The sequence below is a fragment of the Bos grunniens genome, chromosome 18 (genome assembly GCF_055505025.1).
Source record: "Bos grunniens cultivar Pamir isolate PY7600 chromosome 18, Bosgru_T2T1.0, whole genome shotgun sequence".
In the NCBI taxonomy this organism is placed as follows: Eukaryota; Metazoa; Chordata; class Mammalia; order Artiodactyla; family Bovidae; genus Bos; species Bos grunniens.
The window spans coordinates 35727687-35755556 of record NC_141182.1 but is presented as its reverse complement, the minus strand read 5'-3'; the positions used below and the strand labels follow the sequence as shown (position 1 = coordinate 35755556).

General features: G+C 46.6%; 2 protein-coding genes and 1 non-coding gene across 20 annotated transcripts in view; 2 read left to right on the top strand and 1 right to left on the bottom strand.

Annotated features, from left to right (window-relative positions):
- The first annotated feature begins 4457 nt into the window (after positions 1–4457).
- ESRP2 (epithelial splicing regulatory protein 2) lies at positions 4458–19552 on the top strand. Of its 13 annotated transcripts, none has more exons than XM_086351380.1 (16): positions 4458–4748; positions 4837–4965; positions 6450–6563; positions 6691–6805; positions 7144–7242; positions 7467–7521; positions 7593–7703; positions 7779–7911; positions 7990–8032; positions 8197–8498; positions 8616–8828; positions 8923–9121; positions 9361–9463; positions 9780–9945; positions 10021–10126; positions 18264–19552. In XM_086351380.1, exons 1-15 carry the CDS (start codon positions 4551–4553, stop codon positions 10108–10110), a joined length of 2070 nt encoding a protein of 689 aa, XP_086207506.1. In that variant the 5' UTR covers positions 4458–4550; the 3' UTR covers positions 10111–10126; positions 18264–19552. The 13 variants fall into 13 exon arrangements, with proteins under 13 accessions (XP_086207506.1, XP_086207508.1, XP_086207504.1 ...); XM_086351382.1 differs by lacking the exon at positions 18264–19552 and adding an exon at positions 13666–14336 and having other exon boundaries at positions 7596–7703; XM_086351378.1 differs by lacking the exon at positions 18264–19552 and adding an exon at positions 13666–14336 and having other exon boundaries at positions 7596–7703; positions 9277–9463.
- NFATC3 (nuclear factor of activated T cells 3) overlaps positions 11062–27870 on the bottom strand; it is a 94479-nt gene continuing 77670 nt past the window's right edge. For 3 of the 6 annotated variants that reach the window (XM_086351365.1, XM_086351371.1, XM_086351370.1), the window contains 2 exons: positions 23686–23789; positions 11062–13938 (listed from right to left, as the gene is read on the bottom strand). In XM_086351365.1, the coding sequence (XP_086207491.1) occupies positions 23689–23789 (101 nt within the window). In that variant the 3' untranslated portion in view covers positions 11062–13938; positions 23686–23688. The remainder of the gene's footprint in view (positions 13939–23685; positions 23790–27870) is intronic. The other 3 variants (XM_086351364.1, XM_086351369.1, XM_086351368.1) reach the window with 1 other exon arrangement.
- Positions 25976–26083, top strand: LOC147353455 (U6 spliceosomal RNA). Its single transcript, XR_015146756.1, has one exon. It is a non-coding gene; the product is annotated as a U6 spliceosomal RNA (small nuclear RNA).

Below are 27870 nucleotides of genomic sequence, written 5' to 3'. Positions count from 1 at the left end.
CTTGCCTGGAAAATCCCATGGATGGAGGAGCCTGGTAGGCTGTAGTCTATGGGGTCGCTAAGAGTCTGACACGACTGAGCGACTTCACTTTCACTTTTCACTTTCATGCATTGGAGAAGGAAATGGCAACCCATTCCAGTGTTCTTGCCTGGAGAATCCCAGGGAAGGGGGAGCCTGGTGAGCTTCCATCTATGGGGTCGCACAGAGTCGGACACGACTGAAGCGACTTAGCAGCCTGGGCTGCAGACCTCTAGATACCTCCTTGACCTTCAGACGCACAACTAGGTGGTCAGGTCACCAAATTTTCCCAGCTCTACTCTCCCAAAGCCAGATTACCCGCATCTCCCTAGCAGCCTCCTTACTTATGTCCCAGTTTATGCCCTTATTCCTGTGGCAGTAAACATTAAATCAGATCACATTGAGACTTCCCTGGCAGTCCGGTAGTTAAGGTTCTGTGCTTCCACTGCAGGGGGGCACAGGTTCGATCCCTGGTCTGGGAACTAAGAATTCTCAGGGGAGGTAAGTGACCTGGGAGGCGATGTTAAGGGCTTCTCCTTTCACCTAGACTATTTATTCTAGGGTGAAGTCTCCAATGCCGGCAGCTCCTCCCTACTCCGCAACACCAGGTTCCGTCGATGGAATCAGTACGCCCTCTGGTGGGTACTCAGCGGATATTCGCGGAGCAAATGCATGGAAATGGAAACTCCAGGGAACCCAGTGCGCTAGCTATTCTGGAGGCTTGCTAGAATAGGTAAGAAAGGGTCGCAGCTGGCCCAGCTGGGGGCCGCTGGCCGTTGAGGGTGGGGATGGGCCTGGGCTGGCGACTCTGGATCGCCACGATGGACCCCAGGCAAGCGCTCAGCCTCAAATCCTCCGACACCGGAATATTTCCTGGGAGTGAGGAGAGTGATTTTACACCATTTAAAGACGATTTACTCGTCTTGGAGTTCCACGAGAAAAGCCACACTCCTCAGGTGATGAACCCCACTCTGTATCTGCTCAGACCTTCACGTACCTGCAGCTGGAGCGCCCACTGCCTTAGTGGCAGGCTTCCAAGCGCTGCAGTGAGGACGGGATTCCGCTAGCTTGCGGGCAGGCTCACCGGACCACGTTGCTTTTCCTGAATACCCAAAGTACTGTTTGGAAAAGGAATCTGGCTGTGCCGTTGGAGCCTCGCTGATGTCTCTCGCGTATCTTATCTCTGATTCATTCATTCGTGACTTGTGAACACTAGCTAAGAGCAGAGTGAGGATGGGGGACATTTATCAGTGAAATACAGAAATCTCAAACCACAGTGGGTACCCTTGCTACAGAGGGAGGTGCCTTGAGGGGAAAATCTGGAGGGAGAGCAGGGGTTAGCTAGGGCAAGGGCGGGTTGGAAGGAGAGGAAAGGGCACAGATGAGACTCTAGTACAAAGGTCCTGTGGTCACAGGGAAGGTTACTTTTAATGGAATATGGGAAGAGCGCTTAGTCAACCATTCATTCATTCTTGAGTTACTACTATGTGCCCAGCAGATCCAGTGATAGATTTTGGATAAGCCTTTCCTCAAGGATATTCTCATGGGGCTGGGTTGCAGTGGGGGATGGATAGGGGATGGATGGTGGAGTAGGGAGACAATAAATCGTGTTAGGAGTTGTTTTAGTGGTGGCAGAAGACATGAGAGCCAGTTGGGGGACAGGAATGTGGGTTGTTTAGTATTAATGGGGTGATCTGGGAGGACCATCTGAAAATGAGTAAGGGAGCTCAGCAAAGCAGGGGAACCAATGTAGTTTTAACAAATTTTAGTTTTTCAAGAGTCCTAACATCAGGAATTATCATTTGGGGGATAAGGGGTGGACAGGTGCGCGGGTATCTGGGGGAGCCGTCCCATGCTTGGGTTTACTACTCCTCAAGGATCTGTACACTTATGAATGTGTCTCCAATGGAAATGCGCTCAGGATGGCTAGAGGTACCAAGGGGTTACCTCGAGCGGGAGGCTTCCCCAGGAACCTGACATTGAGACCTACCTGCGCTGAATGATGAATAAAAAAGGACCTAGCGCGATGGGAATACCAGACCACCTGACCTGCCTCTTGAGAAACCTGTATGCAGGTCAGGAAGCAACAGTTAGAACTGGACATGGAACAACAGACTGGGTCCAAATAGGAAAAGGAGTACGTCAAGGCTGTATATTGTCACCCTGCTTATTTAACTTCTATGCAGAGTACATCATGAGAAACGCTGGGCTGGAAGAAGCACAAGCTGGAATCAAAATTGCCGGGAGAAATTTCAATAACCTCAGATATGCAGATGACACCACCCTTATGGCAGAAAGTGAAGAGGAACTCAAAAGCCTCTTGATGAAAGTGAAAGTGGAGAGTGAAAAAGTTGGCTTAAAGATCAACATTCAGAAAACGAAGATCATGGCATCCGGTCCCATCACTTCATGGCAAATAGATGGGGAAACAGTGGAAACAGTGTCAGACTTTATTTTTGGGGGCTCCCAAATCACTGTAGATGGTGATTGCAGCCATGAAATTAAAAGACGCTTACTCCTTGGAAGGAAAGTTATGACCAACCTAGATAGCATATTCAAAAGCAGAGACATTACTTTGCCAAAAGGTCCGTCTAGTCAAGGCTATGGTTTTTCCAGTAGTCATGTATGGATGTGAGAGTTGGACTGTGAAGAAAGCTGAGCGCCGAAGAATTGATGCTTTTGAACTGTGGTGTTGGAGAAGACTCTTGAGAGTCCCTTGGACTGCAAAGAGATCCAACCAGTCCATTCTAAAGGAGATCAGTCCAGGGTGTTCTTTGGAAGGAATGATGCTAAAGCTGAAACTCCAGTTCTTTGGCCACCTCAAGCGAAGAGTTGACAATTAGCTGCAAGGGTGTGGCCGGGAGGAAGACCGGACTCAGCCTGGCACACGAGCTCTCCTAGTCGGGTGAGGGAGGGCTTTACCTCCCTGTTGCGTCCCGCCCACCGAACAAATATTTGACATTCCAGGCTTATCTAGAGGAGGGTGGTGCCCGAAGAGCGATTTTCCTCCTCCCCCCGGGCCTAACTGGCTCAGTGAGTCCAGGGGTGGGGTCAGCGGGCTGGCAGTTGGGTGGCGGTCTAACCTGGGGCAGCGAAGCGCGGACACTCGCCTGCACTCAAAGATGAAGCGGGTCGCCAGCAGCCGCTGGAAGGCCAGTCTGCTTCCCAGCCGCCGTGTCCCGGGGGCCTCAGTCTCTTCATCCGCCTAGTGGGGACGCGGTGCAGTGTGTATTAGAGGGTAAGGCTTCGGAGGCGCCTCCTCTACGCCGGGCTTTTTCGCTCTCATTCGTCCGAAAGTCAGAACGCAGCGCCCAGCTTCTCTGAAAGCGTGAAATGCGGCTCGCGCCCCAATTCCAGCTCGGGCTTCGCAACCCAGTGTGTCTACTCTCGCTGGGCTGGAGCCCCTTCTCACCGGATTCTTCTTCAGTTTCTCAGTCACATAAACGGGAGAATTTGGGGAAGTCCGGGGCGGCCCGGAAACTCACCGTAAAGGAGCTTCACCAAGCCCGACGGGACGAAAGGGTGCTGGGAGCCCTCCACGAGAGACTGTCCAAAGAAGAGAAGAGATGGAGGATCTGCGGCCCCCTTGAGCACATTGCACTTTCGCCGCTAGCCCTCATCGGCTAGCGCGCTCTCAACTCAGCAACAGGCCTGTTATCCAGGCGGAAGGGCGAAAGCATACCGCAGCTCTAACGTCGGGTGGGGGCGAGGCTCCTTGCTGGGGCAGTCCGGCTCAGCGCCGTCTAGAGGCCCGCTCTCGGGAGCTGGGGCGGGGGATGTGGGAGACGCGCTTCTTCCTTCCCGAGAAACGAGGCCTGCGCAAGTCCGACCGCGGTCTAGCATCGCAGGCACTTCCAAGAGCCCGGCTAAGGCCCAGCCTTCGCACCTGTGTTCACAAACTCTGCCCTGAATCCCCTGATGGTTCTAGTGCTCTCTTGTGCTTCCTGCCACTCTCCTCCCACCTCTGGCAATCACCCCATAAGCCTTGGGGTGATACCTGGTAACTCTTACCTCCCCTTTGACTTTACCCCTCCAGACCGGCCGTCGTGACCCCCTACAACCTCTAGGCTGCCGCTTACGGACTGAAGAAGGCCCCAGTTTTGCACTTTCCTTGGTAGAGCCCTGGTGGGAGAGGGGAGTGGGAGGGGATGGGGGGTCGCCCCAGAAGTCAGGCAGGGTCGGCTGCGGGAGTGGAGTCTGGGTCTTGAGCGCGAGCCCAGGCCGGGAGAGCGAGTGTGAGCGTCCAGGGCTGGATTCTAGCGGCCCTCCCCCAACGTTCCCGGGCCCTCGATCACGTGGCCGGCGGGGCCGACAGGTAACTCGCCCAGAGAGGGCGGGGGCCGGTAGCCGCCCCGCCCCGCGGGGCGCCGCGGGCGGGTCTCAGCAGCGCCCACTGCGCCAGCCGGGCCGCAGGTGCCGCCCCCAACACACGGTGTCCCGCCCCAGCCGGGCCGCGTCTGCCGTCGGTCGGTGCTTGCGTGCGCTTCGTCGATCCGCGTGTGTCTGGCCGAGCGCCCCTCTCCTCTGCGGCCATGACTCCGCCGCCACCCCAGCCGCCGCCCCCAGGCCCGAACCCCACTGCAGACTCCGCTGCCGACCCCCGTCCCGGGCCTGGACCCCTGGTCGTACTGTTCGGGGCCACGGCCGGTGCGCTGGGGCCGGACCTGGGTTCCGACGAGACCGACTTAATCCTCCTAGTCTGGCAAGTGGTGGAGCCGCGGAGCCGCCAGGTAGGATAGGAAGGGGGCACTGAGATCTCCAGAGAGCTTCGGGATCCCAGGAGCGCAGTGGCTGATCGGTTTTCCCCGCCGTTCGCAGGTGGGGACATTGCATAAGTCACTGGTTCGCGCCGAGGCGGCCGCGCTGAGCCCTCAGTGCCGCGAGGCGAGCGGCCTGAGCTCCGACAGCCTGGCGCGGGCCGAGCCGCTGGACAAAGTGCTGCAGCAGGTGAGCGCCGGGGCTGGGGTGAATGGAGGCACGGCCGGGCTGCAGGGACATTTCTCGGCGGGAGAGGGGGCAGGAGGGGAGGCCTGGCGCACCACAGCCAAGTGGCCAGGGTGGTAGGACGGGTTCCTGTTGTTTGAAACTTTCAGCGACTCCCTAATATGCGTGTGTCCGCATGTGTCGGCCGTTCCAGGGGGGCGTCTTTTCAGACTTCACAGTGATCCACTCCTAATGAAGGGGTGGAGATGGAGGCTACGAGACCCCTCCCAGAGTCCCAGGCCTGCGGGGGGAGGTAGGTGAGACAGCTTTGGGAACCTGCCTGGCCAGGTCGTCCAAAACAGCAGCCGGAAGCTGAAAGGGCCGAGGGGCCCAGACTTGGCCACAGGTCACGATCCGTACCGCTTGTGTCCTCGGCCCACCCACCGGCCTGGGAGACGCTGCAGCGGGGGCGTAGGGCGGTGTCTGCCCCCGAGGTAGACGCCGCCAGGTGTAAGCTGCTCGTCCAGGCCTGTCCCGGTCGGCTGGCCAGGCATGGGCGCTGTCCGGACCCCGCCTGGGGGCTACCTGGCTCCTGAGTGCAAAGGCCTGGCTGAAGTGGAAGGCGGTTCCCTTTGCTGTTTTTCTTATCTTCTTTACTGCGCTCACCCTGTGCCTGACTCTTGGGTGGAATGAGTGAAAGTGCTTTACTAGCACAAATTCTTTTATCTTCCGACAACTTTGGTGGTTCCTGATGAGGAAACAGGCACAACGATGTGGAACCTGAGTCTGTTCCAGGACTCCCAAACTAGCCCCCACTTGGGATGCGTGGGCTGGGTCGCCTTGCTCTGCTAGCCTCAGATGGGAAAGCTCGGGCTAGGGAAGGTTCTTGGGCCTGTGGTTTGTGCTCATACGTGTTCGCCGGCGGGGATGAGAATGGGGGAGGGGCTGGGCCGCTTCCCGCCCCCTCTATGAGCAAACACCTCAGTGCCAGCCGGTCGATCGGGTCTGGGTCAAAGCTCATGCTGCCCCTGGCGTTCAGGTGCGGAGCGCTGTCCTTGGAGTTTCTCGGCTCCTGGGTTGGTCAGACCTAGGGGCGGGGCTGCCATTGACCATGAGCAGGCTGGGCCTCCCACAGGACTGGGCCTCCCTCACCTGTCTGAGGGTGGTGCCTAGCTAGGGACAGGTTTAACCTGCTTTGTCCCACCCCTCCCCACCTACTTGTCCCACTCCACCAGGTGTTTGCTCTGGCCCCATTCCAGACTCCTGGAGTGTGTGTGATGGGGGCTTGGGTGATCTGTGACTGCTCCCATTTGGCCTGGAGAAGGTGACAGTGGATGGGGAGGGAGCGGGTGGGACACAGAGCCAAGCCCAGCAGGCGTGGCAGCCTCCTCCCCAGGCAGGGAAGGGCTGAACATCTGGCTGAACCAGCTTTGCAAGCCTGCACCCTCCCTCCCCCTGCCCACCTGGCTGTGAGTCCCTCTGTCTCTCTCTTCACTCCCTATTCCCAGTTCTCACAGCTGGTGAGCGGGGATGTGGCTCTGCTGGGCGGGGGCCCCTACATGCTCTGCACTGATGGGCAGCAACTGTTGCGACAGGTCCTGCACCCTGAAGCCTCCAGGAAGGTATGCCACCACTGAGGGTGCAACAGGGGGCACAGTTGCCAGGATGCCCACTCTCACAGGGCCAGGGGCGGCGGGAGGCCAGGGCAGCTCAGTTCCCCCATTCATCCCCATTCCCATGTGCCCCCAGAACCTGGTGCTCCCCGACACTTTCTTCTCCTTCTACGACCTCCGCAGAGAGTTCCACGTGCAGCACCCGAGTGCCTGCTCTGCCAGGGACCTCACCGTGGCCACCATGGCACAGGGTATCTGTGACCCAGCAGAGTGAGGGTGGAAGGGTGGCTGCAAGCTGAATGTGTCTTGAGTATGTGCATGCTGGCAGGTTGGATGAACACATGCAAGTTTACATGAACCGCTCAACCCCTGACTGCAAGTCTGTGTCTGTGCTGGGGCACATTTGGAATGTAGGCATGTATCTCCATTTATCTAGGCTGCGGACCTGTAATGGCACAGATGAGCCAAGCCAAAACAAATGTGTTTGCTGGGATTCTGTGTGTGTTTATGTAGGGGCTGTGAGCTTCAGTGGGACATGCCAGTTGCCCTCTTGTGCTGGGATTTCCTCATTGTTATTCTCTGCTCATAGAGTTGGGGCTGGAGACAGATGCCACAGAGGATGATTTTGGGGTGTGGGAAGTGAAGACAATGGTAGCCATCATCCTCCACCTGCTTGAAAGTCCCAGCGGTAAGGTTCCCCTCACCACCTTTCACCTGTTCTCACGGCTGGGTGAATGCCTGCCTCTTTCTTCCTCCAAGTTCCCCTCCCCACATGTCACCTTCTCTGAGAGGCCACAGGTGAAGCCCCTTTGTTGCCTCCTCATCCCCCTCAACTGTCCTTTTTGCAGAGCTTGGTGGGGAGACACCCCTCCCTCACCAGACCCTGCTGACCCACATGCTATCTCCTCTCAGGTCAACTGTTTGTGAAGCCTGAAGGGGTGAAGCAGAAATATGAGACAGGGCCTTGGTGAGTGAGGGAGGGGGCAGGGTTGGGGGTGACAGCAGCTGGACAGCTCTGATTGTGCCTTGCCCCCACAGCAGCAAGGCTGACGTGGTGGACAGCGAGACTGTGGTTCGGGCTCGTGGGCTGCCTTGGCAGTCATCAGACCAGGACGTGGCTCGATTCTTCAAAGGCCTCAATATTGCCAGGTAGGTACAGCAGGGTAGATGGGCACAGGAGGGCAGGCCCACCCAGGAGGGACTAACGCAGTGCTGGCTCTGCAGGGGTGGTGTAGCACTGTGCCTCAACGCCCAGGGCCGCAGAAATGGTGAGGCCCTCATCCGTTTTGTGGACAGCGAACAGCGGGACCTAGCGCTGCAGAGACACAAGCATCACATGGGCGTCCGCTATATCGAGGTGGGGCTCTAGGGTTGGGAGCAGAGCAGGACAGAGCTGAGGCTGGGCAGGCATGAGACCCATGGGCTGTCCCCACAGGTGTATAAAGCAACAGGAGAGGAGTTTGTGAAGATCGCAGGGGGTGAGTGTGCTCCCGAAAGTGCCTAGTGCCCCCTGGCTCTTGACATATGTCCTGTTTCCTCATGCCTCTTGCCTTCCTGCTTCCCTGGGTGCCGGTGTGGGTGGGTATTTGGAAGGGCACAGATGAAGTCAGTAGGTGACTCCCACGCCCCCCCCCCCCCCAAGGCACATCACTAGAGGTGGCGCGTTTCCTGTCACGGGAAGACCAAGTGATCCTGCGGCTGCGGGGACTGCCCTTTTCGGCTGGGCCAGCAGACGTGCTAGGCTTCCTGGGGCCAGAGTGCCCAGTGACAGGGGGCGCTGATGGGCTGCTCTTTGTGCGCCACCCTGATGGCCGGCCCACGGGTGATGCCTTTGCCCTCTTCGCCTGTGAGGAGCTGGCACAGGCTGCGTTACGCAGGCATAAAGGCATGCTGGGTAAGCGATACATTGAACTCTTCCGGAGCACTGCAGCTGAGGTGCAGCAGGTGAGCCCCCCAGGCCCCATGCCCCACACCCATGTACCTCTCCAGGGTGCCCCTTCTCTCCCTGCCTTGGCCTTGCCCTCCTTGGCATAATCAGCCTGCTGCTTCCTTTCCTTCTAGGTCCTGAACCGCTACGCCTCCAGCCCACTCCTTCCCACCCTGACTGCTCCACTGCTGCCCATCCCCTTCCCACTGGCAGCTGGGACCGGGAGAGACTGTGTACGCCTGCGAGGCCTGCCCTACACAGCCACCATTGAAGATATCCTTAGCTTTCTGGGAGAGGCAGCAGTTGACATTCGGCCTCATGGTGTGCACATGGTGCTCAACCAGCAGGTAAAGCTGCTGCCCAGGGGGGCCAGGGGGGCAGCATGGTTAGGAGTAAGGGATCCTTGCACATGACAGGCAGCTCACAAGGTGGTGTGCACAGGGCCGGCCGTCAGGTGATGCCTTCATCCAGATGACATCAGCAGAGCGGGCCCTAGCTGCTGCTCAGCGCTGCCATAAGAAAGCAATGAAGGAACGCTATGTGGAGGTAGTCCCCTGCTCCACAGAGGAGATGAGCCGTGTCCTGATGGGGGGCACCTTGGGCCGAAGTGGCATGTCCCCTCCACCCTGCAAGCTGCCCTGTGAGTGTCCCAGGGGCTGGGGCCTTCAAAGAAGTGGCATGTGGGAGCCAGGCTGTTACCACCCTTACTTTCTACGTGGGGGGACTCCTCTCTGGCTGCCCAACCCAGGGCAGTGCTGGGCTCCCTGCAGATACACTCTCTGCTTCTGCCTCTAGGCCTCTCACCACCCGCCTACGCCACCTTCCAGGCCACCCCGACCCTCATTCCCACTGAGACAGCAGCTCTGTATCCCTCTTCAGCACTGCTCCCAGCTGCCAGGGTGCCTGCTGCTCCTACCCCAGTCGCCTACTACCCAGGGCCAGCCACTCAACTCTACATGAACTACACAGCGTACTACCCCAGGTACCCTGCTGCTAAAAGAACTTCAGTCTTGCCCTCTTGTCTTGGTTTGCAGGAGGCTCAGATCCATGATCCCCTTCCTGGGCCACGTAACTCAAGGTCTCTTGGAGCTCCCTTATTCTGAGACAGTGAGGGAGTGACAACTAGGGGCTGATTGATGCCACCTACATACTGGAATAGGGAGGACTCTGTGGAGGCAGGGGTTTCAGGGAGGAGGAAATGAACCAAGCACAAGGCAGAGGCAAGGGAGGCGGCGGGTAGGGCTCAGTCTAGGCCATAACTGGGACTACACTACTAAATCCCTGCCTTTTCCCCCCAGCCCCCCCGTTTCCCCCACCACTGTGGGCTACCTCACCACACCCCCTGCAGCCCTGGCCTCTGCTCCCACCTCCGTGTTGTCCCAGCCAGGAGCCCTGGTCCGTATGCAGGGTGTCCCATACACAGCTGGTATGAAGGATCTGCTCAGCGTCTTCCAGGCCTACCAGGTGAGGTGTGGCTGGAGTGCTGGGGAAGCTGGCTGAGTCTGGGGCTCCCTGCCTAAACCTCTGTCCCTCCTACAGCTAGCCCCTGATGACTACACCAGCCTGATGCCTGTTGGTGACCCAGCTCGTACTGTGCTACAGGCCCCCAAAGAATGGGTGTGTTTGTAGGTGAGGGAGCCAGGAGGTAAGAGCTGACTGATGTCCTAAGCTAATGGGACTCTCCTGTCTCCAGAGAACCAGCGCCCTCAACCTGGTGGCTTCTTTCTGGCTTTTCAAAATTCTCAGAAGGCCCCCAGCGGAGATCAAGCCCCAGCTCCATCCCCCAACTTATTGCTCTGCCTGTCCACCTCAGAGATGACGGCTGGACCCTGCATGCAGGGCTGGGGGTGGAATGGCACTACCCTGCTCCCAGTGGTCGGATCTGGGCTCCTTAAGTAGCACCCAGAGAGCCTTTGTTCTGTTCTGGCTATGGCCTGTGCCTACAGGTTCCGGGGGGGCTGATGTCCACAGCAGGCTTGGTTTCTTTAAAAAAAAATGTAAGCCCTGGTGCTTTCAGTGTATGACTCCAGGGAGCTTCTTTCTGAGTAAAGATACCAGTGTCCTACCTTCCCGTCCCTTCTGACGGGGTGCAGGGCAGCAAAGAGTGCTGGTCCCACTCCCCAGGATACTTGGACCTCAGTGACCACATTGTGCCAGGGGTGGTCCCACCTAAGGATGATGGCCCCCCTGGAGCTTGGCACAAGGAATAGCAGATGGCAAAAATCACAAACAGTTTTGATGGACTGTACTGCAGTATCCCCAGAGGACACTAGGGGGCAGAAGGCCCCCACAGAAAAACTCAGGCTTGACTTATAAAGGGACTTCTGCCTACTTTTCATGCACACTTTGGGCAGGTCAGTTTTCCTGAACTCAACAGACACCTTGGAATGTCCTCTGCACCCACTGCAGGGTGCCCAACTGAAGCTTCAGAAGGAATTTGGAATTCTACCCTCTCTTCTGTAAAATAAAGGTTCCTAACCAAATGGACTTTTTAAAAGCCCAAGTGCCCTTCCCTTTGGCACACAGTGAGGGGCTCCACACCAGCCCCATGCAGAGGAACACTCAGGCAGATTTCAAGGAGACTGTTGACCTGTCACCGTTTATTATTTCAGCACTGTAACTGAGGAGCCTGAATTGCTGGCTTCTTCCCTTTGTATTTGTGTAAGGAGCACTGTACTCCTATAAAAGGTTTTAAAATACAAAATGTACAAGAAAACACAATCTCAAGTGCTGTAAACATAACTAAGAACCAGTTCCTTAATTGAACATCATCCATTTTATAAAATACAAGGTTTCAACTTGAACCCACCTGAGCCATACAGATGACCATCTGTTCTGGGTATCAACAACAGGGCTTTACAGCCGGACTCAGCAAAGCTCTGTTGATAGGAGCTAGCCCTGGGCAGGTATGGGATGCACCCTGGGCAGCAGCACCACACTCGAACTCGAAGACATCTGTTCCTTTAAATGCTGTTTTCAGCCAAGTTTCTTAGTGCATCTCCAGTAAGCAGAAGGCTGCTCATCCCATTCCTCAACCCACGGTCTAGCAGGGCTGGAGCGGGCAGGGGCGGGTGCTAGCACGTGCCAGTTGCTCAGTGCTGTAACTAGAGTTCAATTGCATAGTCCAGTGGATGTGTGCTGTAACACCACTATGTTGCACAAAAAGTAAGGTCTCTGTCTACAAAGCCAAAAAATACTGTCTCTTACACCAAAGCTTTTACAAAGCTGATACAAAACTGCTTATGTAGTATACAAAGCTCTATTTTAAAATTTAACTTTTATTTTAAATAGGAAAGCATTTCTAGTGCTACAGGCATCAAGGTATTTAAAAGGCATCAAATTTTGGTGCATAGCAACTCTGGATCATAGAGGCTTTTATTCTTGAGGGCAACAGAGCAACCCCCAAAGGGTCTTGCAAGGGAAGCTCTTGTAAGGACCCCATGTGAGGTGGCTACCCCAGGGGTGTGAAGGCGGAGGAAAGTCTGGCCATCTCAAGAGGGTCAGCCCCCTAAAACCCTCCAGAGGAAGCTCTGGGCTTCCAACCACAGGCCCCAAAGCAAATCTATCTACACTCCGTGACACAAAACTCACGTTCAAAGAAAATGTGAAAACACTGGGCTCCAAGAAGGACTAGAGTGATTTGCTGAAAGATAGACATTTTTTCTAACTAATTTTAGGGAGAAATTGAAAACATTGTGGCTTAAAGGAAAAAAAAAAGACCATACCTCATTGTAGGTCAACAGTTCCTATCTGGCTGACTAGAGATGGTGGACATTGAGCTGGCTCCCTCCACCCAGGCCTCACTTGGCTTCAGTAGAGAGTCCTGGCATCTGGGACCTACAATCCCCTGGGGTAACAGCAATGGAGCCTGTGACCAGCCCATCACACTGTCTCTCCTATGTAGGCACTCAGAAAATTTGCTTCCTGAATAGAAGTACAACATTTCATTTGAAAACATACTGCAAGCTTCAGGGGCCTTGAAATAGGCCCAAGCCTTGGAACAGGAAACTAATCCCACTAAGGGGATAGGTAAGGGCAGGGTTTGAAGAGAACCCAAGTTGGGCACCTCCTTTGGTAGACAGCAGGCTGGAGTTTCTTGCTGGCCCCTCTTTGGGCACCAGCCTTACCAGCAGCAGCACCAGGGCATCTTTGGTGTGGAGGGTCAGGTTTACAATGGTATCTCATTTTTGGATTTGCCTCAAAGCCTTCTAGGGAAAGGTTGTTTTTTATGCCATGTGGATGGGGCAGGATAGGCCAGGATCATTTCAGGCTGTAAACAATGAGGGAAAAGCCTCCCATGCCAGTGCAGATCTTAAGAGCTTCCCATCTGGAATCCTGCAGGTCCTCTGCCCCGGTCCCGAAGCATAGCTCATTTGTGCTTGGCTTCTGACACAGCCTGGCCTCCATAGAGATGAGCTAGAAGCAGCAAAGTTGCCTAAACAAACCATCAAGAGACTGGCAGCCAAATGCTGATGCTTCCACTTGGAAAAGGTCTGGGACCAGAGGACATAAAAAGGAAAAATACCCCACAGCCTACCTGTTAGTAGGATGGCAGGAATTAAAGATATCAAGCTAAAAAAAACCCCATCTTTCAAAGCTCCCTTACATGTAGTTAATTTACCCAAGGCCCTGAGGGGAAAAAAGCAATTTCAACATGGAGACGGTATGGAGAGACAGCAGGAAGATTACCTAAAAAGTTACAAAAATGCTATGCTCTGGAATGTCATTTTGTATTCCAACACTTCAGTGATTGGAATGGTCTCTTCTCATTTTACCTAAGAGTTTACTTTTATAAAGAAGTATGAGCTACATTTGGCTTTACTTCCTATGAATCTATGAAAGGCTTCCAGGACACATGCTGAGTTTCTGAGGCATAGGTGTGGGCTTGGGGTAGTTTTTTTTTTTCTTTTACCTCTGGAAAGTTTTATCAAAAGTTTCTACTTTAAAAATATCATCAAAGCTAAAGAGTCCTTTAAATGACCTAAAGCAGTACAAATCACCAATCCTAGCTAAGCAACCAGGTCACCTGCAGAAGCAGCACCTCTGAAATGGAGAGCCTGCTGCATTCACACTCAAAGCACCCATCATATAAAAGTATCCTATTTAAATATAAAAGGCAAAGCTCATTTCTCCAAAGATCAAACAGCCTGTACTACTCCTGTTCTCTTACAAAATCTTCCCAAGGCCTGAGTTGGAGGAATGCTGCTTTCCCCACATTCGGTGATCCCAACTCCTGGCTCCATCCTGAAGGTTGCAGAGTTGGAAACCCAAGGTCCAAGGAGAGAAACATGCTGAGAAGTACATGATGGTGGACACAAGGCTGCAGTGAGCACTGTCAGAGCCCGTCGGATCTTCCTAAATCCAGGGAACTGGGACCCGGGAGGGGAGCCTGCCTGCTCGCCCCTGTCCCTTGGGAAACGGAAATCTGAGACATGTCTCTCCCAATTACCTCGTTCACTGAAAAACAAGAAAGGGAAGAGTAATTAGTGACCTCTGTGTGACTGACCATATGATGCTCGAAGCCGAGCTCTATTTCAAAGATGTTTTTTTCCCTTTCTGTGGCTTTCTAATGAAGCCTACTCTTGAACTGGATGGAAACATCATTCCAAAAGTTTTTCCAGGCCCCCCTTTCTCTATCTTTCAGGTCAGTTTTATTGGAAAGGGAAATGGCTCAGAGAAAAGGGAAACGTTCCTACCCTCACTGTGAAGGCTCAGGCTGCAGAGCAGAAGACAGGATTCTTATTCACTTAACCTAACTTTTCCTTAATCTGCATCCCTTTAGGAGAGTTTTCCTTTCCTGATTCCTGCAGTGCACCTTGGATATAAAGTGAATGAAAATAAATACTTTGATGAGAGTTGAGATTTGGGGATTACTTTGTTACCCTATGCTAATACAAACACCCTTTATTATGTAGAGGCATTTGTATTATTGCTGATCCTTTCAGAAAAGGCTCTTGATTTTGTTGATTTATAGTCTTCTGTGAGGTCCAATGCAAAGAATTTTAATCTTAGGAACCAATATAGAAGGAAACATCCCAAATATGAACCTTTAGTTCTCTCACCATTAGAATTCTTTGCTTTGAAATGAAAATTTTTTTGCTTCATCACCTGAAAGTTCTATACTAAGACCACTCCTAAGCATATACTCAAGGGATCTGAAAACTACTTCCACATAAAAACCTGTACTCAAATGTTCATACCAGGATTATTCTTAATAGCCCCAAAGTGGAAACAACCCAGTTGTCTACCATTGATGAGTGGATAAACAAAATGTGGTCTGTTCCATACAATGAAATATTATTCACCCTTAGAAAAGAATGAGGTTCTAAACACATGTTGCAACATGGATTGAACTTTGGGAACATTATACTAAGTGAAAGAAGCCAAACACAAAAGGTCCTATCTTGTCTGATTCTATTTATATAAAATGGTCAGAACTGACAGAAAATAAACAGGTGGTTGCCAGGTATTATAGAGACAAAGGAACAGAGAATGACTACAAAGAGGTATGGGGTTTCTTTCTGGAGTAACGAAAATGTTTTAAAATTAGATACTGATGATGGTTGTACAACTTTATGAATATACTAAAAACCACTGAACTGTATTATTTTCAAAGATGAATTCTAAAGTAATGAATGAATAATGAATCTCAGTACAGCTTTTATAAATAAAAATAGACCAAGAGAAAAAAACCTTTCCATAATTAGCATCTGAAGTGATCATAGAGCAAAGGAGACACTACTGATCATTAAAAAAAAAACTTCAAGTATTAATATCTAATCTATTCTTTAGGTAGTTAAGAAAAAAGTTTTTCAAACTCATATACTCATTATGGCTATAAGGAAAAGGGAAGTAACATTCACTCCACAAATATTTATTGAGCATCTATGGGTTAAACTTAACTGAAAATTTGTATCTTGTTTCAGCTAATCTTGACAACAATTTAGGATCAGTATTATCCCACTTTACAGATAGATAATAGAGGCTGTGTCACACAATTTGCTTAGTAAATGGTAGAATCAGTTTCAAAACACCCGTTCAGCTTCTTGAAAGCCAAAAGAGTAGAAGAGGCTAGAAATCATTTAGACAAAGAAAATGCAAAGGTCTTGGACAAAAACAATTCTAAGAGTGAGTGTGGTGACTGTAAGAAGAAGAAAGGATTGATTCGTTACTACCACCAAGGCTCTAAGTCTAGGAAGAATAATGCTGTCACTACTGGAGAAAAGCTGAGGACGAATTTAGAGGAGGAAGGTGGTAGAGGTCAGCTCTGGAACTGAATTTGGAAATTAGAACAACCAAAAGGAAAAATCCTATGGGTAAGAAACTACAGTGAACGATCAAGAGGAGATTTATGCACCTTCTTACTACAGACTTGGAAGTATGGGAGCAGTTTCACAGTCCCACTGAAGAGCAAAAGGCTGAGAAAAAAATGAGTGGGAGTAGCCTTGTGACCCAAGGAGAAAGTAAGACCTGGGAAAGCAAAATATGTAAGCAAAGGAATGGCCTGGAAATTAGGTTTGGTTTGAATGCAGGCTTTGCCACTAATTCCATGTGTATCCTTGACAAATTATTTCACATATCCAAGATTCCCATTTCCTTGGCTAATCAATGATGGTGTTATAAACTAATAAGGTCTCTAACCATAGAAGTCTGTGATTCTCAACAGACAAATTTTCAAGTAGCAGCATTCAGAAAGGCAAAGAAGTGAAGGATGAAAATTTGGCTTGACTGGCATTAGTAATCACACTGACTGTAATTAGTTCAATAGTATGTGAACCGTAAACTTCCAGATGTTCAAGCTGGATTTAGAAAAGGCAGAGGAACCAGAGATCAAATTGCCAGCATCTGCTGCATCTTTGAAAAAGCAACAGTTACAGAAAAACAGCTGCTTCTGCTTTATGACTAGGCCAAAGCCTTTGACTGTGTGGATCACAGTTAAAGATCCACACAGTCTTTGTGTGGAACATTCTTAACGAGATAGGAATACCAGGCCACCTTACTGCCTCCTTGACATCTGTATGTAGGTCAAGAAGCAAGTTAGAACCGGACACGGAACAAAAGATTGGTTCCAAATTGGGAATGGAGTACATCAAGGCTGTATATCGTCACCCTGCTTATTTAACTTATATGCAGAGTACATCATGCGAAATGCTGGACTGGATGAAGCACAAGCTGGAATCAAGACTGCCAGGAGAAATATCGATAACCTCAGATACACAGATGATACCACCTGTATGGCAGAAAGTGAAGAGGAACTAAAGAGCCTCTTGATGAAAGTGAAAGAGGAGAGTGAAAAAGCTGGCTTAAAATTCAAAACACTAAGATCACGGCATCTGGTCCTGTCACTCCATGGCAAACAGATGGAGAAACAATAGAAACAGTGACAGACTTTCTTTTCTTGGGCTCCAAAATCACTGCAGATGGTGACTGCAGCCATGAACTTGAAAAATGCTTGATCCTTGGAAGAAAAGCTATGACCAACCTAGACAGCATATTAAAAATCAGAGACATTACTTTGCCAACAAAGGTCCATCTAGTCAAAGCTGTGGTTTTTCCAGTGGTCATGTATGGACGTGAGAGTTGGACCATAAAGAAAGCTGAGCGCCGAAGAATTGATGTTTTTGAACTGTGGTGTTGGAGAAGACTCTTGAGATTCCCTTGGACTGCAAGGAGACCCAACCAGTCTATCCTAAAGGAAATCAGTCTTGAATGTTCACTGGAAGGACTGATGCTGAAGCTGAAACTCCAAATACTTTGCCCACCTGATGGGAAGAACTGACTCACTGGAAAAGACCCTGATGCTGGGAAAGACTGAAGTCAAGAGGAGAAGGGGATGACAGAGGATGAGATGGTTGGATGGCATCACCAACTTGATGGACATGGGTTTGAACAAGCTCCGGGAGTTGGTGATGGACAGGGAGGCCTGGCGTGCTGCAGTCCATGGGGCTGCAAAGAGTCAGAAATGACTAAGCGACTGAACTGAACTATGATTAGTATTTAATGCAGAATAGTAAAGAAACAGAACTATAAGCTAAAGGAATTAAGTACAAAAGGGTGAAGATTAAGTAGTGCTGGCTAGCTCCAATAATCATTAATTGAGATCAATTTCTGAAGGTCATTGATACACAGACTTACGAAGGCCTGTGCCAAATAGATGGTGCTTTTTAAATAAATTTTCCAGGCTAGGACTTATTGACCATTCTTGATGGTCTGCATAGAACGATGGAATTAATCTAAACTGACTCTTGACTGCTAGAAACAACTCACTGAAATAGTATGTAAATGAAAAGTTATGGGGATGTATGTCAGTACATTTTCTCTTCAGTTTCCTTGTAAGTATAATGAAGATTTTTTAAAAATCTTATATAGTATATATATGTATTATATGTGTATATATATATATATGGGATTCCCTGGTGGCTCAGCTGCTAAAGAAATTGCCTGCAATGGGAGAGACCTGGGTTCGATCCCTGGGTTGGGAAGATCCCCTGGAGAAGGGAACGGCTACCCACTCCAGTATTCTGGCCTGGAGAATTCCATGGGCTGTATATAGTCCATATATATAGTAAATAAAGGGACATAGACAGACAAGGCAGCCTTTGGCACCTCTATCATAACAACAGGGAACAGTGTTTTCAGTGTGGATTCTACATGTGGGTCTATGGGTTAATTTCGTGCCAAGAGAGAGCCCAAGGATGGCTGTGATCTCTGTGCATGGCCTCTAATGTTATTCATCTCATTAGACTATCAGTACATATCAGTATTATCTGTCTCTCAAATAGCTTATGAGCTCCCAAAGGACAAGGACCTTACTACCAAGGAAGAAACATCAATTTCTGATAACTGAATAAATGGATCCTAATTGTCTATGCCAAAGCCTTTGACTGTGTAGATCACAATAAACTGTGGAAAATTCTGAAAGAGATGGGAATACCAGACCACCTGACCTGCCTCTTGAGAAACCTATATGCAGGTCAGGAAGCAACAGTTAGAACTGGACATGGAACAACAGACTGGTTCCAAATAGGAAAAGGAGTACGTCAAGGCTGTATGTTGTCACCCTGCTTACTTAACGTATATGCAGAGTACATCAGGAGAAATGCTGGGCTGGAAGAAGCACAAGCTGGAATCAAGATTGCTGGGAGAAATATCAATAACCTCAGATATGCAGATGACACCACCCTTATGGCAGAAAGTGAAGAGGAACTCAAAAGCCTCTTGATGAAAGTGAAAGTGGAGAGTGAAAAAGTTGGCTTAAAGTTCAACATTCAGAAAACTAAGATCATGGCATCTGGTCCCATCACTTCATGGCAAAAAGATGGGCAACAGTGGAAACAGTGTCAGACTTTATTTTTGGGGGCTCCAAAATCACTGCAGATGGTGACTGCAGCCATGAAATTAAAAAACTCTTACTCCTTGGAAGGAAAGTTATGACCAACCTAGATAGCATATTCAAAAGCAGAGACATTACTTTGCCAACAAAGGTCCGTCTAGTCAAGGCTATGGTTTTTCCAGTGGTCATGTATGGATGTGAGAGTTGGACTGTGAAGAAGGCTGAGTGCCTAAGAATTGATGCTTTCGAACTGTGGTGTTGGAGAAGACTCTTGAGAGTCCCTTGGACTGCAAGGAGATCCAACCAGTCCATTCTAAAGGAGATCAGTCCTGCGTGTTCATTGGAAGGACTGATGCTAAAGCTGAAACTCCAATACTGTGGCCACCTCATGCGAAGAGTTGACTCATTGGAAAAGACTCTGATGCTGGGAGGGATTGGGGGCAGGAGGAAAAGGGGACGACAGAGGATGAGATGGCTGGATGGCATCACCGACTCGATGTACATGAGTTTGAGTGAACTCCGGGAGCTGGTGATGGACAGGGAGGCCTGGCGTGCTGCAGTCCATGGGGTCGCAAAGAGTCGGACACGACTGAGCAACTGAACTGAACTGAACTGAACTGAACTGAATTCAATACAATTACTTGGAAGCTATTTGGAACTAGTACCCTGAAAGTTCATTAGGTGGTGTGGTAGGAAAGGGACCAGAGAATGTTATTAAAATTCAGACATGGCATCTGATTTTGACTTTGACAGTGTCTATTTTAAACAGGTCTCACAGCAGTGGCGAAAAGCCAAATATAGAATCAAGTACTCAGCTCACAGTCATCTTTTCTGTTGCTTATTCCTTCCAAAGATGATAATTTCAGAGATATTATAGGCTGCCATAAAACCACAGCTTTTTCAACTCTTATCTCACTGTTCAAGTTTTAAAACAAGATGATTAAAAATGGTGCTCTATCATCATAAAAAACCACGTAATACAGTTTTCGTGTGTCTTTATGAGGAAGTCGAGAGTCTGTAACCAGCACTATCCACCCACTCACCAAGTACATTTTAATGATAAACACATGATTTCCTGAAAAAGTCAGGTGATAACCTTTATAGCAAAAGCCTGATCCAAGCTGTGTTATTTCTGCTTCCCTTCACCAAAGTTCTGCTCTCCTTTTGCCTAGTGTGCTTAACTTCATTTTGCTAAAACAACCTGGAAGGTTCTTGACAGTTCCGGATTTAAAGACTAGGATAAATCCAAGATTCTTCACAAAGAAGCACTCAAGCTGACTATACACAAAAATACTTTGATATATAATATTAATACACAATAATTAGCTAGTAGATTTAATTTCCAATGGAGCAAAGAACTCGTCTATTTTGGTCTCCACTGACTCATTAGTGCTTGGTAAATACTGAGTACCGAATAAAATTACATGCCATTGAATCTTTAATGGCATGCTGGCAAAACAACAACAAAAATTATGCTCAAATAATAGCTACTGAATATGAATTTTAGGCCAGGGAGTCAGTACTGCAACAAAGCAGTCTTTTCACCATTCTTCAGCAATAACTTGAGAGCAGTGTGGTACACAAGTCCACTGCTCTCCCTTGCCCCTCACTTCTCCCTTAGACTGGGAGCTCTAGGCTCTGGCTCCCTGAGATAGCCTTCTAATGTGGCCAAAATTTGTCAACTTAAGCAAATCAAAATTATTACTGATAAATAAATCTATAAGGTAATTTATAGGTAAATCATTAACAATCTTGATAAATACAGTACTTCTTAAAAACATTAATGCTTACAATTTCATGTTTACTTCCTTTTGAATGTATATATGCATGAATTTATTGATAATCCTATTCCATGAGGATAGGATTGGCTTTGAGTTGGCTTTATATTTTTCACCAATTTAAGGTAAAAACAAAGAGTTATTTATACCCCTCCTATACAACATTCTCACTTTCTCTCTATAAAGAGTAAAGTGCATTAAAAGCCTAGAACAACAGTCAACAGCCATCAACACCCGTGGTAAGAGGTTATGTAGGTCACAGCATTTGGCCCACTTGTGGCATCCACTGTCCTTGACTCCCATTACCGCAACACCTGGATTGCCTGTGTCACCACAACAGAAGTAGTCAGAGCCATCAGCAATATTTGCTATAAGAAAAAACTTTTTTTTTTAAATCCAAGAAATGTTCAAACTATAGTCCACTGAAATGCTATCTACACACAAGAATGAGGTGTCTGAGTAACACAGGCCTCTTCTTTAGAGCTATTTCCAATGCTTACGAATTCAGAGTTAGAGCTGGGCATGGTATGGTATGAAATCTCACCACCAGGTGGAGGGGCAGGGTAACCTAGAGCCCTGCCTCTGGAGTAGGCACACACACATTGTCAAACACACACCAGTTTAAAGGGTCTTCATAACTAGCATTTGAGCATCTTGATCATTTTTGTAAACTATTTTTAGGTCTAATTAGTCTCCATTTATGTATACTATTTCATTTTAAGCTCCAATCAATGAACATTCATAAAAGTTTGGCAAGTTCATCTTTTCTTCCTTTCCTTACACCCCAAGATTAAAGGTACAGTTCATTCTCTGGCTGAACAATTTTATGGAGATATTATTTTTTATAAAATGAAGGTACAATCATTTTCTAAATTTCCCTTGAAGAAACAAGAGACATTTGGAAGTAAAGGAATAGAAATTATTTTAAATGGATGAGAAACTAGTACTACTTTATGGTTTATTATTCTAAAGCAGAGTTTTCCTAAGATTTACTTTCAGGTTATTAGGTAAGTTATAAGAATACTATCTAAATAAAATACATAAAATACTGAACTCAACTATTAATTATTTTGCATTTATCAAAATCAGATTAATTTGCCTTTTCAAGCTAAAGATAGAAAAACATTCCTGAAAATTTAGAAGTCTACCTATGGTAGACTGCTACTGTCCTAATTCATTCTTCTCTAGTAACTGAGCTCATACTGAACTCTAGATATTTCCAGCTCTAGGACAGATTCAATTTACAGGCACAATGATCAAAGATATCCTTCACTTTTAACATTAGGTTTAACACTACTAGTAAAGGGAAATTATGACACTTTTTGTTTTCACAACTGACTGAGGGGGAGGTCAGTCCTGCTATTACAGGCCCTAAGAAACCTTTCATGTATGTGATACTATACTGTCATACAGACTTTTCCTCTAGAAGAAGTTGTGACTCAAAACATTCTACAAAGACAAACACTGAGTCTCCAGCTAAGTAAATAGTACACAGTTACTTGAAAGTACATTCAAGTATCAGCACGTGTGTTTTTCTATCAGCTAAAAAATGAAACGTTGGGGGAGGACCCCAAGACAAAAAACTTCTTTTCAATTTGGGTTAAGATGTGAGATTCTGAATTTTAGGCTTATCAGAAGACTGTCCTTTTCCTTTTTTTTAAATTTGAACATTTTCTCTGAGTAATCTTGTTCATTTCTGTATACTGTCGACTCCTAAATCTACTGTCTCCAGATCCCAAACCTGAGCTCCACAGTTGTAAACCCACACAACTTATTCCACACCTATGCTATGAATCCCACACGCTTGCCTCTTCAAGACCTTGTTCCATCAAATTTCTTCACTCTTCCATCTCTTTAATCAAGCTACCCACCCACCCTCTCCTAAGATTCTTCTCATCATTACTTAAATATGGGTAAGTCTCCATCTCAAACCAACTAGCAAATAAAAACCCTAGACCCACATGGCCCTCTATCTCTAATTTTTTTTTCATTGTTTAATATCTTAAAGGAATTATCTTCCCTGCCTGCTGTTTCTCTGTTCTTACCTCCTGTTCATTCCTTAGCCATTCCTTCACTCCACAGAAACACTTCTTACTAAGATCACAAGTGACCAACTTGTTGGCTTCATACATGGGAAGGGCAATGGGGTAAACACTGGGAGAAATAAGCTTTAATTTTGGTTCAGCTGTGATGTGACTAGGGCAACCTAAATTTTGTTCAACTGATTTTTCTCCACTATAATACTAGGAAATTCATTTAAATCCTGGTTATAACTCTCCTGAGAGTTTTAATTTCTTTTTTGTTGTTGGTTTCTTTTTTTACTATTTTTAAAATATTTATTTATTTTTTGACCATGCTGTGTGTGCTGTATGGGATCTTAGTTCCCCAACCAGAGGTCAAACCGTCCGCCCTTTTATTGGGAGCACAGAGTCTTAACCACTGGACCACGAGGCAAGTCCCTATAATTTCTATCACAGACTTTCTCAGGTGGCTTTGAGAGTCTTTGAAGAAAGGAGCTGTACGAGGGAAAGGGAGGGTTATGGTTGCTTGCTGAGGCAGAAAGGCTTGGCTCCCTCAAAAGCACAGACTCCTCCCAAATAGAGTCCCAGATGAAACTAACAGAAATGGAAAGATGGGCCTAAAGGGCAGGTTCAAGGGTAAATGATCCAAGTTGCCTCTGGCAAATGGCTAACATTTCCTGCTTTACTTCCATTCCATACTGCCTTATGTCAAAACTTAAAAAGGTACTCGATCAGAAATGAGTAGGCTTATACGCCTGATCTGCAATTACATTTACTCAGCACACAAGCCATAGAATTCATACAGATAGGCCTCCCTCTGCTTTGGTTTAATAAATCCAATCAAACACTCATTTTCCTTTCATTCAAACCCATACTAAAATTGTTAAGTACAAATGTGAGAGCCTGAGTGTGGTTAAATTTACAAAGCAGAGTGTTAAAGTTTAGCTCCAAAGATGACGAGTGGGCCCCTACCATGGATGCCCCCTCCTCTGTAGCACATGCAAATCCTGCCACTGCATGCAAATATCAGACTTGAGAACAAAAATAATCATACATTTCAATCAACACTCACCCTCTAGATTCTCCAGAACGGAGGTGGACATGAGAGCTCACTGTGGTTAGGCCATTTCTCTGCTGAACCTGATGGCTGGTGTTCCAAGTCAGACATAAACTGGTCTGTGTCAAAGAAGACAACATCACTACTGAATGGAACAAACCAGAGGGTAACAATCTACTACATGCCCAGCTTGTTTTTTTCTACAATCAAGAGGAATTTAGTTTTCCTTTACCTGCCAGTCACGGCATACAATAGCTCCCCACATTTTACTGGATAATATAAATACTGGAGTCCAGAGAGTTTAGGTTATGCTGATTTATTTTCTAAATTTAAAAGGGAAGTAATTTTTAAAAGTTACAGTGATGGTTTTCAGTGATTGTCAAGGATAGATTTAATTTTCAATAAACTAGTTTCCACATACTTGTCTGTGGCTGTATCTTTTTTTTGGGCCGAGATGTGTGTTATGCAGAACCTCAGTTCCCCAACCAGGGATCGAACCTGTGGCTCCTGCAGTAGAAGAACTGGAAGCATGAAGTCTTTTTTTTTTTTTTTTCGGAAGCATGAAGTCTTAACCACTGGACCACCAGGGAAGTCCCTCTGTGGCCACATCAGAGTTATTTGGGCACTTAATAAAAAATAAACTTCTGGGCTCTAGAGCACAGAATCAAAATGTCTAAGGGTAGGGGCCCAGAACACTATATGCATAGGTAAATTTGCAGGTCATGAAGGAATGTTTTTTAAACTAAAGTTCACATCTATTAGCACGTTATGAAATCAATAGAGTAAGCTGAAATCAGTATTAAAAAAATAGAACAAAATAGAAGATGGGCTACATTTTCTTTAATAAAGGTTAAGAATTGGCTTGTGAGACTTTCACATTAGTTGTAAGTTTTTTGTTATGTAACGGATCCATGCTATAAAACTTACTTATTGTTAGAAGTAGTCAAAATGTTTGAAAGTCACTGTACTCAAGAAGAGTCACTATTGTCAGTTTTGTGCTAATGGATGACACACTCAGATGCCCAGCTAAAGAGTCCACTATACAATGAGGCAGCCTCCTCCTCTGGCCTATAAAAAATTATTTTTGGCCTTTGCTGTATGAATTCAAATAAAAGGACATAACCTTCTATTAGAGTCTAGAAGAATGCTTATTTTATCGTGGAAGAGAAGAAACTGTACATAATCTCTGTGACCTAGCTGATACCATACCCTCCTCTTAGGCAGATAAAAGAGGGAAAACCAAGGAGCAGCCAATCTCCTTGCATTCTAGTGAGTGCAAAATGCAGTCTCACTAAATGGGTCAAAACAAAACACAAAAGCCAGGAACTCTTTATGCTTAGGCAAAATTTTTCTGCCTGAAGCTTTTTTATTACTAAATTTAAGATCACTCACCTAGCTTCAGGAGTGACTTAAGCATTATAGTACCTTCAAAGGTCTCCTTTATGAGGCTGCCCAATCTTCACAACTGAATCCTTCAAAACAGACTCTATGGTACAGAACATGGGATTCCAGGTAAATCAGCACATAAATTAGAAGAAAGAGAAGTCCAGGCCAAGATACACTGGGGGCTTTTGTGAGTTGGCTGACACAGTGGTACTTTCAGATTGTACTTATGGAAACTTGCAGCCCTCAAGACATTCTTATAGTTCCTTGAAACTCTGCTGCCAGCTCCAAAGAACAACTGATTTATCTCTATCACACAAACTTTGGCCAGACATTTAAAGAATTAATACTAATCCTTAAACTCTTCCAGAAGATTGAAGAGAAGGGAACACTTCCTCTCATTCTAAAGCCACTATTACCCTGATTATCAAGGTCAGACAGACACTACAAGAAAAGAAAACTACAGAATATAAATGGGAAAACATCCCATGTTCAAGGGCTGGAAGACTTATATTGTGAAAATGATAATACTACTTAGAGCAATGTATAGATTCAATGCGATCAAAATCCAACAGTGTTTTTGCAGAAACAGGAAAATCCCATTCTGAAATTCATATGGAGTCTCCAAGGACCCTCAAGAGCCAGAAAATGAAGTGAAAGTGAAGTCACTCAGTCGTGTCCGACTCTCTGTGACTCCATGGACTGTAGCCCATCAGGCTCCTCCATCCATGAGATTCTCCAGGTAAGAATACTGGAGTGGGTTGCCATTTCCTTCTCCAAGAACAGTCTTGAGAAAGAATAAAGATGGAAGACCAACACTTCCTGATTTCAAAACTTACTACAAAGCTACAGTAATCAAAACAGTATTACACTGGCCTCAGGACAGACATACAGACCAAAGGAATAAAACAGCCCAGAACCAATGCTCACTTCAGCAGCATGTATACTAAAATTGGAATGATTACAGAGGAGATTAACATGGCCCCTGTGCAAGTATGACACACAAATTTGTGAAGCATTTAGTATTTCTAAAGAATTTTAAAAGAGTGTATATACATACACGTATAACTGATTCACTGTGTTGTACAGCAGAAACTAACACAACACTGTAAACCAACTACACCCCAATTTAAAAAAATAGCCCAGAAACAAACCCTCACAATACAGGGTCAATTAATTTTCACTTTCAAACAAGGGTTCTATTGGATATACACAGGCCAAAGAATGGAAGCTGGACTCACCCCTCGCACAAATTTAATACAAAATTAACTCAAAACAGATCAAAGGGCTAAACATAAGAGCTAAAATTGTAAAACTCTTAGAAGAAAACATAGGGCAAATCTTTATGATCATGGATTGGGCAATGATTTCTTAGGTATGACACTAAAAGCACAGGCAATAAAAGAAAAAAATAAGATAAACTGTACTTCATCAAAATTAAAAGCATCAAAGAATCACATCAAGAGAGTAAAAAGACAATCCATAGAATGGGAGAAAATATACGCAAATAATTTATCTGATAAGAATTTTTTAAAATTAATTTTTAACTGAAGGATAACTGCTTTACAATACTGTATTGGCTTCTGCCATACATCAACATGATGGTAAGGATTTAATATTTGAAATATATAAAGAACTCCCATAACTTAATAACAAAAACCTAAACAACTCAACCAAAAAAAATAGGTGAAAGATCTGACTAGCCAGGTCTCCAGAAAAGATAAACTAATGACCAATTAGCTCATGAAAAAGATATGCAACATCATTAGTCACCAGGGAAATGCAAATTAAAACTGCCATGATACCACTTCACACCCATTTAGGATGGCTACTTTTTTTATATATATAAGTGTTGGCAAGAATGTGGAGATACTGGAGCCCTCAATGCACTATAAATGTAAAATGTTACAGGCACTGTGAGAAAAATACTAGTTTGGCAGTTCCTCAAAAAGCTGAACAAAGAATTCTACATAATTCAACAATTCTACTCCTAGAAAACCCAATGGAATTGAAAATAAAGACTCAGATACCTATACTCCAATATTTATAGCATCATTATTCACAACAGGCAAAAGGTGGAAACAAACCAAATTTCTTTCAACAGATATATGGACCAAAAAAATATGGCATACACATACAATGTAATATTATTCAATCATAAAAAGGAATGAAATTCTGATATACGCTTTTAACATGCTGAAACTTGGAACCATTACACGATGTGAAATAAGCCAGACACAGGAGGACAACTGTCGTATTCTACTTGAATGAGGTATCTCGAGAAAGGAAAGTTATAGAAATAGAAAGCTGAACAGAGGTGACCACAGGCTGGACTAGGATGAGATAATGAGGAATTATTGCTTCATGCCTATAGAGCTGTTGCTTAGGGTGATGAAAAAGTTCTCTAAATAGACAGCAGTGATGACTACACCCTACTGTAAATGTACTTAATGTCACTGGACTGTACACTTAAAATGGTTAAGCTTTGTGTTATACATATTTTACTGAATTCTTAAAATTTCAAAAACAAACTGGGTTTTCTCATGGGAAAACACTACGAAATGACTGAATGAGTTTTTCACAGCTCTGTCATTAACTCAAAGCAACACCCAGAGGATTTTTAGTGTCAAGTTGTTCAAATAGAGTAGCTACACGATGGGTATTATTTATGGGAACTTTTTGCCTCTGGAATTATTCATCATAAATATGTTTAAGGCTGGATGGCACATACATACCTCCCAGCAGAGTATTCATGAGAATCGTTGAATCCTAGTTAAAAGAGAACGTTCAGTATTATCTACCTTCCTCCACTTCTGA

Bases quoted from the DNA above. Each gene is read 5' to 3' on its own strand.
- ESRP2 (XM_086351372.1), top strand. From the start codon at position 4,551: ATGACTCCGCCGCCACCCCAGCCGCCGCCCCCAGGCCCGAACCCCACT. The intron at 7,912-7,989 runs GTGGGGCTCTAG...CTGTCCCCACAG, and splicing joins TGGGCGTCCGCTATATCGAG to GTGTATAAAGCAACAGGAGA. The intron at 9,946-10,020 runs GTGAGGTGTGGC...TCCCTCCTACAG, and splicing joins GCGTCTTCCAGGCCTACCAG to CTAGCCCCTGATGACTACAC.